We start from the raw sequence: 10,727 nt of genomic DNA, 5'->3' as shown, positions 1-10,727 counted from the left end.
GAAAAGTTGAAATGCAAATTAGATTTTAAATAGTTTGTGCGTTCTGATTGCGTGGACTGCATGGCTTGGATCAAAGAGCCAATATCATCATGCCACCATGCCACATACTTTGTCAGCCATTTCAATTTGTCTAATTTGCAATGCTTTTAAAGCTGCGCACAACCCTTGTGCACAACCCCGCTGCAGTTGCATGCCACAAGAGGGGGCTACTAATTAACAAATTAAAATAAATAAAATGCCCAAATAATAAAAAGCAGAAATGAAACAAATGATGGGGCTTAAGAACGCCAGGGAAATGCACTTTTTATGCCGATTTTTATAAAAAATTAAACAACAACAAACAACAAATTTTGTGGGCAGGCTGAAAAAGTGCAACTCTTGCAGCATGCAACATGCAACGTGCAACGTGCAACGTGCAGATTGCAGACTGACCCCACCAAAAAAAAACCGAATGACAATGCATAGGTACAAATGCCTCTTCAAAGGCGGTGGGGGACACAACAAAAGGGCGGCCTACCCAATCCCCTTCCCCTCTCAGATCCCCTCTTAGACGACAAAAATATAAAACCAAACGATACGCGGGCAAAATGCAATGCAACGGAAATGTGAATGCACCGTAAAGTGAAGTGAAAAATGCACTTGAATTTTTCTATTTTTCCTAACTGTTTAATCCGTTTTTTTTCCTTCACTTTTCGCCCTCCCATTTTGTTTGTTGTAATTTTCGAAGGCCAAAAAACGACTCAAAAAAAAAAACAAAATAGAAATGAAAATTAAAATGAGCGCAGGCAGTAAACGAGAAACAACTCAAACATCATAATTTCTCTAGGTGCCACAGCGGCTTTAGGGAGGCAGGGAGGAGGAGGAGGCGTGGCATGTGCATCCGCAGCAGCAGCAAAAGCAACAAGAACAACAACAATGTCAGCGCCCACGTAACAACGCCAGCGTTGAAAGGTGCATCAAGGCAGCGTCCTGTTAGCAGTGTTAAGTGGGAGCAGGGGGAGTGGAGACCAGGGTTGTGCGGTGGGTGGAGGGTGGCAACTTGTTAGCGTGCCGCTTGTTCATGTTCATCAACAATGCGGCGTTGTCGTCGGCTGCTGCCGTCTTGTAGGAAGATTTCATTTTCAGTGAGGGTTGCGCAAATATACAAGCAACATCGGTGGCAGCAGTGGCAGCAACATCGGTGGCAGCACTGCCAGCTTCCAGTTGCGCTTTCAGCCAAACTCCAGGATTTTTCTTTAATTTTTTCTCTTTCTCTTTTTACTATGTTGATGCCCAAAAAAAAAAAAAAAAAGAAGAGAAAAGAAGCTCAAAAAATTAAAAGAATTTTTGTTAAAAAGCGTTTCAAGTGGGTACTATGATGTCGTCGTTCTTCTCTCTATCCCTCTCTCTCTCTCTCTTTCTGTCTCTCCATCTATTTCTCCACCTCTCTCTGTATGTGTCTCCAGTGGGCTTGTCTGTGTCTGTGTGTGTGTGTGTGTCACAGAACACCTCATATGTGCCACCAAGTACCAACACTCCCCGCATTTGCCATGGGTGCAGTGACACGGCGACAGCAACAACGTCGACAACAACAGCAACAACAACAACGACAACGTTGACGTCGCGCTTTTTGGCTTTTGACGCTCCAACGTCGCTGTCGACGTCGACTTTGGGACTTGATTTTTAGCAGGAGCTTTTAATTTTTATTTTAATTTTTTATATGCACATTTTGATGGGTGCTACGTGGCGGAATATGTTAATTCCATTGCTCTGTTTGTGACAGCTGAAAACATGAGACATCCAGACTTTGATGCTCCTCATGCTAATAAGCCAATTATTGACGAGCCAGCCACATAACATGCACTTAAATGTACTTAAAATTATGTTTTATAATATTCACAAATTTACTAAGCTATTTCAAACTGATTTAAAACGGTACGTCTCGAAATAACTCTTTCGGTTCCGGTACGTAACGGTACAGCAAATCAATTTTAAAACATTTTTAAATTTTAAGATGTTTTATAATAAATATGACATCAAAATAAACAGACCAAGGACAAAAAAATTTTTTGAACGAACTTACAAATATTTGAATTCAGAGTGAATTTAGAGGCCAAATAATGATCAAAATGACATTCCGCTTGATATTCGGTTCAGTTTTGTTCAAGTTATGACAGTGTGAAGATGGTCAGACTGCGGACTTAGCCACTTTACAAGTCCAAATTTTTGTTCAATTTCACATGATTTTTTACAAAAAAATGAAAGGTCTCAGAATCAAGTTTAAAGTGTTGTTTTCAACTAATTACGATATAAGGAGTTGATTAAAAGAAAAAACTTGAGATTTAAAATTTTGAATTTTCAAAATTTCAAAGGGGGGACCCTTAGGATCGAAATCAATATCTAGTAGAATCTAGAGAAAAATATTTTTTTTTTTTAATTTATTAAAATTTAAATGCAGAACGAATTAAAATGCCAAATCATGATTAAAATGACATTCCGCTTAAAAATCGGTTCAGTTTTGATCAAGTTATGACAGTTTGAAGTTGGTCAGACTTCCGACCTAGTCACTTTACAAGTCCAAATTTGTGTTCAATTTCACATGATTTTTTACAAAAAAATGAAAGGTCTCAGAATCAAGTTTAAAGTGTTGTTTTATACTAATTACGATATCAGGAGTTCATTAAAAGTGAAAACTTGAGATTTCAAATTTTGAATTTTCGAAATTTCAAAGGGGGGACCCTTAGCATCGAAATCAATATCTGGTAGAATCTAGAGAAAAATATTTTTTTTGAAGAATTTAATAAAATTTAAATGCAGAATGAATTAAAATGCCAAATAATGATTAAAATGACATTCCGCTTAAAAATCGGTTCAGTTTTAATTAAGTTATGACAGTTTGAAGTTGGTCAGACTTCGGACCTAGTCACTTTATAAGTCAAAATTTGTATCCAATTCTTCATGATTTTTTGGAAAAAAACTAAGGGTCTCAGAATCAAGTTAAAAGTGTTGTTTTATACTAATTACGATATAAGGAGTTGATTAAAATTGAAAAGCCATCAAAATCGAGTCTTGGTCGCAAATAATTAAATTTTTTAAATGAACAAAAATTGAATACAGAATTCATTTAGAGGCCAAATCATGATCAAAATGACATTCTGTTTGAAAATCTATTCAGTTTTGATCACGTTTTTTTGTCAAGTTTTCCATTAATTTCCATTCTTTAATGTCAATTTATCTAATCAATCACCTTAAGTAGACATTCAATAAATGGGCTATAGATTTTATGTTATACAAAGTTATGAAGTTGAAACTTAGTCAGCTAGTTAGCTGAATTTAAAGGTCAGTAAAATTAAAATATATTATTTAAAATTATTTTCAATATCTTAGTAATCGTAGGGCATATAAAAGTCGGGGCATTGCTTATGCAGTTTTCTTATATTTTTATTTTGTTTTATATTACTTAACTTTTATTCTGATTTTATTTTGATGTGGCTTGTACTTGGCTTTTATACGTACATGCACAGACATCCGCATCTGCATGTGTGTGCGTCCTTATTCTTTTTTTTTTCGTGTTCTTTTTGGAGGCAGTGGTGCTTCTGGTGGTGCTAGCTTCTAGTGCTGCTGGCTGTAGTGCTACCTGGCTTAGCATTTTGCGATGCATAATTAATCCGTGTGGCCGGGATGCGAACGCCTCCAGTTTTGACTGCCATCAGAAATCTCCAACCCTAACTGTTGTATCAACTCCAAACCCAACGCCAACCACAGTCGCAGTGTGGCAGTGGATCTGACGGTGCCACCTTGGCACTTCAATAAAATTTTCTTTATTTTATTTTTAGTGGAGCTTTTGAAAAATGTTTTCATGTATCTGATGTAACTTTTGGACTTTGCCAGAGGGTCGAGAAAACGCAGAGGGGAAGAAGGAGGAGCTGCAAAAATGTGACGTGCACGCTTGAGTGCCACCCAACGGTGCCACACCCCAGTGTGTGTGTGTATGTGTGTGTGTTTGTGTGTTTGGGTATTGTTTGTCAAACAACTTGACGCAGCGTGTTGCAAGTCGGCTCCCCACAGACCTGCAGGCATTTAAATGGGGGTAATGACTTATGGCTACCTGTTGGAAAGGTGGGTTGTTGGGGCAAAGTATGAGTTGACTGTACACTCAAGAGTTTTTGGCCAGAACATCTTCGAGACCAAAACAGCTGCAGCTCATTATGAAACCCTTTTTTGGCTTAAAGACTGCGTCTGAGCTGCCTGATAAGCGATGCATGGGCGGTCGCCTTGGCCATTGTTGCGTGGCCTTTTTAATTGGCCAGCAAATGCCGGCAAAATCCACATTTAATTATGTGCAAAAACCGCTTTACATTTTTAATTTCGCAGCAAAACAAAAACCAGTTGCTGAGCAAAAAAAAAAAAACTAAATAAAAACAAAGGAAAAAAAACTGACTGCTTAATTTTCGAGAGTGTTTGCTTAGATTATTTCATTAAATTGAGCTGGCGACAAAAGGCGGCGGGGAGGGCGGCAACGCGGGGTCTTGGCCTGCCCTTTTGTGCAGAACAATGCCAAAAAGCGAGACAAACAAAAGTGTTGAGCTAACTTGAACAACGATGGCCAGCAAGAAGACGAGAGAGATTGGCAGAAGGAGTACGACTCCTGCCATAAAGGCGGCGTCTTCTTTGGCTTGGCTGTCGTAGTGGGAACGTGCACTTAATTAAAGATAAGAATTAACTGCTGATTAGTAGTTCTTCTTTACACTTGACACTCTGTAGTTGGCCAAAGAGCGCAAACAGTCGAAGCACGTAGTCCAGAGTTGGCAGCAACACGAATTGGACTCTGACTCGGACTCGGAGTTGGACTCTGTATCTTTTTCTTTCTCTTTCTCTGACTCTGTTAACGAGTTTTTATTTTTGTTTCAATGTTGGCCCCGAAAAGTTTTGCTCTCTTAATGTAGTCCAAATGATTTATGCATGTCGCACACACACACACACACACCAGAGACACACACGGACAACATGCGAGCAATATTTACAGGCGCAGCCTAAAAGCATGCTGCAATTTTTAAGCAACGATAATTGATGTGGCCAATGAATGCGTCGCGTCTAGGCCTTGGCTTTTTCTATAATTTAATGTGTCTACGTGTTAATCATAGCATTTAATGTACAACCCCAATGAACTGCCACGTTTACAGTCAGACACACAGATACGAATCGAAGACGTTCTGCAAAATGGCGAGAGAACCATAAATATCCAAATGTTTTGGCTGTGGCACGTTCATCTTTTTCCTCGTGGGGAAGGGAGAAGTGCGGGCAAAAGTTGCTGGCACTCAGCTTAAATGCCTCATTTTCCAGTCATTAAATATTGCTGGGCGCTGACCAATTTCGAGGGCGCCATAAAAGCTTATAAAAATTGTGTGTACGACTATATTGAGGAGAAAACTACAATATGTAGTCAAAGATTCGCAGCTTATTATTGAGTCTAAGGCCGCGTTGAAATATGTTGACAATGGCGCCAGCAACAAAAGGCAGCCACAAGTCGACGCACCACCCAATCACCCAATCAGGCACACTCCTTCCTCCTTTGAAATTGCGTGCTTTACTTCAGACATTTTCTTTGGTTTTCTGCGACCGTTTTTTTTTTTCTGTTGTTGTTGTCAACCCCTCGCGGCATTTGACTTTTTGATTTGCTTTAAGACGACTTCGTTTTTTTCTATTTTTTTTGGTTATTTTTGAAAACATCAGCAAAAGTTGTGTATTTTGGTTATCGTTTTATTGTATATCCTGTAAAAAGTGACATTATAGTACTGAGGAATGTGTGTAAAAAAGATCGTAAATAATGATTATTTTTAGAAAAATGTGGGCATTGTAATGAGCCTCTTAAAAAAATCTTTTCCTTACTATATGTTAAAGAATTATGATTTTTAAGAATTTTCATTAATGACTATGATTATTATATTTGAACGAATAAAATAATAATTACATGTAATCATTTGTTTTTTTAGGTTTTTTTTATCAATATAAAAATAAATTAGTTTGATGCTTATGGGATTTTTCCCCAATATTGGTGCATATCCTTGATATCTCTTATGTGTCTTAAATTAACAAATATATATTTTTTTTCATTATAAAAAAAAATACACTTCATAATTCCCTCCCAAATCTCTTACGATATAACATGTTTGGCGTAGTATTTATTTTTTATTAATTTGTTTCTAATCTATTTATTTATATTCTCTATGCCAGAATAAAAGACAGAGTATCTTCAAGTCGAGCAACAAACAGTGCGAAATTTGAACTTGTTTTTTTTGTTGTTGTTGTACATTTCCTGCAGGTCGCGGGGAGACAACAAATCAAAGCCGTAACAAAGGCAAGTTGCAACGCAGAAATTTGACAATTTATTATGTGCTCTTCGACTTGCTGCGGAAATGTTAAATATTTGTTATTGCAGTCTAATGTTTTCCTGTTTGCACTAAGACAAAAAATATATGTATTTTGTGTATGTATGTACATATATAGAAGTATGTTCCTGTTTGTTGTTGGGCAATGAAAACTATTAGCTGATGCCATAAATCTCAGCAAGAGGGAAACGGTTCTCACTCTCATTCAGTCGCCTCGCCTCGCTCACTCTATGGCAACCACACAAGAGTTGGCAGACTGAGACGGCTGGCACATTGTCGTTGCATGCAACCACAATATCGCCCGCACGCACGCCCAGACATGTCACAATTATGACAATTTCTGATGCATAAACGTTGCATAGCGATTTTAATGCAATAAAGCCAGTGAATGCAGCAACAGCGTCATTAACACTGACAGCAGGGGGGCGTCGACCAATGGGCGTGGCAAGCTTTTGTCGTGCACTAATTGTCCCAGCACTCTCTTTCTCTCTTTCACTCTCACACTCTTGTGCTTTGGCCAAAATGTGCAGTGTTGGCCATGCTCCAATTCAGGTGTATGTCAGTTGGTCGACACCGAGAACACCGCAAAACACTTTACAGGCAATTGTCAGTTTGTAAGTGTTGGGAGTGCTGCTTGGTGGCAAGCTGACAATGACAGGCAGTGGGGCAAGCACTGTTGCTTTAATGCCGTTAATAGCTGCAGCTGCCTAAACTCTGTCAGTTGCCTAAGCAACTCTGTCACTTGCGGTTGAACTTGAAGGCAGTCGAAAATAAAGCGAGAGTGAGTGAGAGAGTCGAAGCTTAGAGGTTGCAAACGCGAAAATCAATTAGCAATAAAATTGCAAAATCAAAACCTTTGGGAATATGCAACATCAGCAGCAGCAGCAGCTACAGGAACAGCAACAGCACATGCAACATCCGCTACTGTCAGCCATTTCCGGAAATAATTATGAGTAAGCAAATTGACAGCACGAAATTTATGCGGTGGCTCTGTGACACAAACAAAGGCAAACGACAGGCACTTGCCACTTGCCACTTGCCACCTGACAGTGGCAACTACTTACCTGCTGCCTCGCAATTTGTTGCACTTACTCATACTCAGCTTTACTTTACTTTTGCAGCGAAACGCAGCGAACGCATTATCCGTGGCATCAACAACATTCGCATCACTTTCCACCGAATCCCTACGTGCAACATGGACGTCCACTGTTGGCCGCTGCCAGCAACCACAACGGTGCTTATGCCAGCGCAGCCAGCGGCCACTCTGGCTATGGGTAAGAATAAGGGATGTCGGAAAACATCGACATATATTCTTAAAACACGATGTCTCGTTGTTACTCGATGTTTTTTACTTATACTGCCGATGTTTAGCAACAGCATCGGTAATTTTAGATAAAGAATAAAGTATAGTCGGTACTTTTTGGATGTTACGATAATGGGACTCAACCAAACGAACCAACTGAAAGATCTACAATGAGGAGTTTGGTTTATTATCATATGAGATTTTGGTATTTAGCAGAAAGTGCGAATAAAAGTTATGAATTAAAAAAAATTTATAACTTGAAAATATGTATGAAAAAATTAAATTATAAATATTATTTTTTGATTTTTATTGCAAAAATTAAAAGTAATTATTTATTTCAATTTGTATTGTAAAAATTAAAAATAATTTTGAATTTAAATTTTTATTATAAAAATTAAATATAAAAATTATTTGTCAATTTCTATTATAAATATTGAAGAATAGAAGTCCAGTAACAATATCAATTCCCCTAACATCCTTAATATACGTCCTTTAAGGCCTTTATGAAAAGTATTGAGTCACATATTATAAATATTTTTAGATTTTGGAAATACGCCACTTGGTTCAAGGGATATTTACATTCAATTTTTATTCAATTTTTATCTTTCAATTTTTATTATAGAAATTGACAAACAATTTTATTTTTGATTTTTATAATAAAAATTGAAATTAATAATTATTTTAAATTTAAAATTTAAATTAATAATTATTTATAATTTTTAAATTTCATTTTATATTTTTAAAATTAATATTGATATTAATAGTTATTTTTCAACTTTCTTATAAAAATCCGCAAATAATTGATATTTAATAATTTTTTTCAAAAAATGTATAATTGTTCGCTCCCTGGGATTTAGGCACAGTAATTCGTCTTCCTATTATTTCAAGTTTTCAAACCATTCTTAAAATGGTTTTTGGTTTTTGGTTTCATAATATTGCTAATTGTTGATACACTAGAGAGTTTGTGTACCTTTTTACATATTTAGATTCGTTTTTAAAAAGGAATATTTGGTGGGATTTTATAGTCGACAAATTATTAGTTTTTAACAATGGATACAAATTTAAAAAGCTACGAAAAATGGAGTAAGGGGAATATTTTTAATTGTTGCTATCAAAAAATCTTCCGATTATGCAGTTTTTACCGAATTTATTTTTCAACATTGTGCAAACAACGATTTGTTTTAAAAATACATATATTCCTAATGCATTATCCAACACTGATGTACATTTAGAAAACATCGATGTATTGCACGCAAAATTCCATCACTAGTAAGAATCGCATTTTGCAACCTTTCACTCTCTGCTTCGCTTTTGGCGACCGCACACTAATGCAACTTTAAATGAACAGCATAGAGCCATCGTTGGAGTATGAGGTGCCACCATCGGGCAGCTATTCGCCGTATCATCCAAGTGGCAGTAGCAACGATCCCGCATATCCACCACCGCATCCACCAGCTCATCATGCACCAAAATCAGCGCCAACAACGTCGGCCTCGAAGAAGAAAAGGAGCTCCAGCTCGGTAATGTCTGCATTGACGCTGCTCTCGTTCTTCTTTTTCGTGAACATGCTGCAGAGTTGCATCAAGGAGCACATCACTGACATGAACCCCACCGTAATGGTGCTCACATCGAGCGGTAGTCGCAATCGTTTCAATAAATTAGCTGAAATGAACTCACGCGAACAAACCTCATCGCCGGCATCCACCACAGCATCAGAGTCAGCGGCAGCGGCAGCGGAAGTGGTGGCATCTTGGCCCGTTGCAAGTTCCGCCATCGTGCCCGTCATTGTTACGCCTGCTGTGACGCTGCATACGCCGTATAGCAGTGGCCTGATGACTAATAAGCCAGCCTTGCATTCTCATTCGTATCAGCAATCACCGCCACAACAACAACATCATCATCATCAACTTGATGATGATTATAATTACGGACATCGCACTCCATACTCCGGTTCACCCTCATCGACTGCTCCTGATTTCTATCCTAATCGCACACACATTGACCAATCGTCGCGGCCCGACTCTGACTATTATCAGCATTCGTATTATCACGAAAGGGACCGCCAACAGCAGCCCTACATGGACACTGGCTATCCCTGGTCCTACGGCCCCAATGCCAACTCACAGTCGCATTCTCAGCCGCATTCGCATTCGCAATCGCATTCCCATTCACATGCAGTTGGCAGCAAACGTTACTCATCTTCAGCTTCGTTGGGCGCTCAGTCGGGCGTAAGCTCTTACTCGGATAATGCGCGGTATGGGCAAGACGATGATGATCAACGCTACAGCCACGTACATGATGATGATAACGCTGCCGCTGGTCAACGTCGACGCGTTGATTTCTACACGCGCAATAATAATTGAATACGAGCAAAAGCAGCACACAAATGTATGCTAAACTTTTTTTTTTTTTTTTTTGCATTTCTCCTTGCAAGCTAAACTGACTGCACTTAACCCATTATGAACTATTATAGCAACTATTACTTTGTATTTAAGACGTATTGCAATTACTTTGTAACATGTTTATACATATTTTATTTTCAAGTTAGCACTCGACTGATAAACCTTCGTGCTGCTTCGACATGCATATTTGCAATTGGATCTTAAATCTTATTAGTATAAAACAAAACAATTAGTAATTTAAAGTTAAAATATTAACGAAATGAAAAGTGTTTTATTTATTTTAAATATACAAATATTAAATAAAATTACTATTATAGCAATAATAAAAGTTTAAGTTTTTGCAAAAGTTGTTAGTTTTTGTTAAGGGTTAAAATAGCTGTGCGCACATGTAAATATATTTGTATTATTTCTGTTGTTCTTGTTGTTATTATAATTAAAAGTAAACAAAGTAGACAGCAGCTGAAGAAGAATATAGCGAGAAAAGAACCAGTTGAAGTCCAAATGAAAATAAATGCTAATTTGTTGCACAACAAATTAAATGTGTCGGGTTGCGTTGAACTGGGAGCTAAGACTTTATTTTATTGCCTGCCACAACTAAGTTGCAGCTCTGTGCGTTGTGTTGCAGCCACTGGCAATGCCACATCCACAGACAGA

General features: G+C 37.8%; 1 protein-coding gene across 1 annotated transcript; it reads left to right on the top strand.

Annotated features, from left to right (window-relative positions):
• Positions 1-6,890: 6,890 nt before the first annotated feature.
• Positions 6,891-10,034, top strand: LOC117789456. Its single transcript, XM_034628489.1, has 5 exons — positions 6,891-6,926; positions 7,269-7,321; positions 7,490-7,642; positions 9,020-9,535; positions 9,728-10,034. Exons 1-5 carry the CDS (start codon positions 6,891-6,893, stop codon positions 10,032-10,034), a joined length of 1,065 nt encoding a protein of 354 aa, XP_034484380.1.
• The last annotated feature ends 693 nt before the right edge of the window (positions 10,035-10,727 follow it).

Source organism: Drosophila innubila (genome assembly GCF_004354385.1).
Source record: "Drosophila innubila isolate TH190305 chromosome 3R unlocalized genomic scaffold, UK_Dinn_1.0 2_E_3R, whole genome shotgun sequence".
Taxonomy (NCBI): Eukaryota; Metazoa; Arthropoda; class Insecta; order Diptera; family Drosophilidae; genus Drosophila; species Drosophila innubila.
Note: the sequence above shows the minus strand (reverse complement) of the source record. Positions and strands in the feature narration are given on the sequence as shown.

Coding starts and splice junctions, on each gene's coding strand:
- LOC117789456 (XM_034628489.1), top strand. CDS start 6,891: ATGTGCAGTGTTGGCCATGCTCCAATTCAGGTGTAT. Junction 6,927..7,268: donor ATGCTCCAATTCAGGTGTAT/GTCAGTTGGTCG, acceptor CTACAGGAACAG/CAACAGCACATGCAACATCC. Junction 9,536..9,727: donor CCAGCCTTGCATTCTCATTC/GTATCAGCAATC, acceptor TTATCACGAAAG/GGACCGCCAACAGCAGCCCT.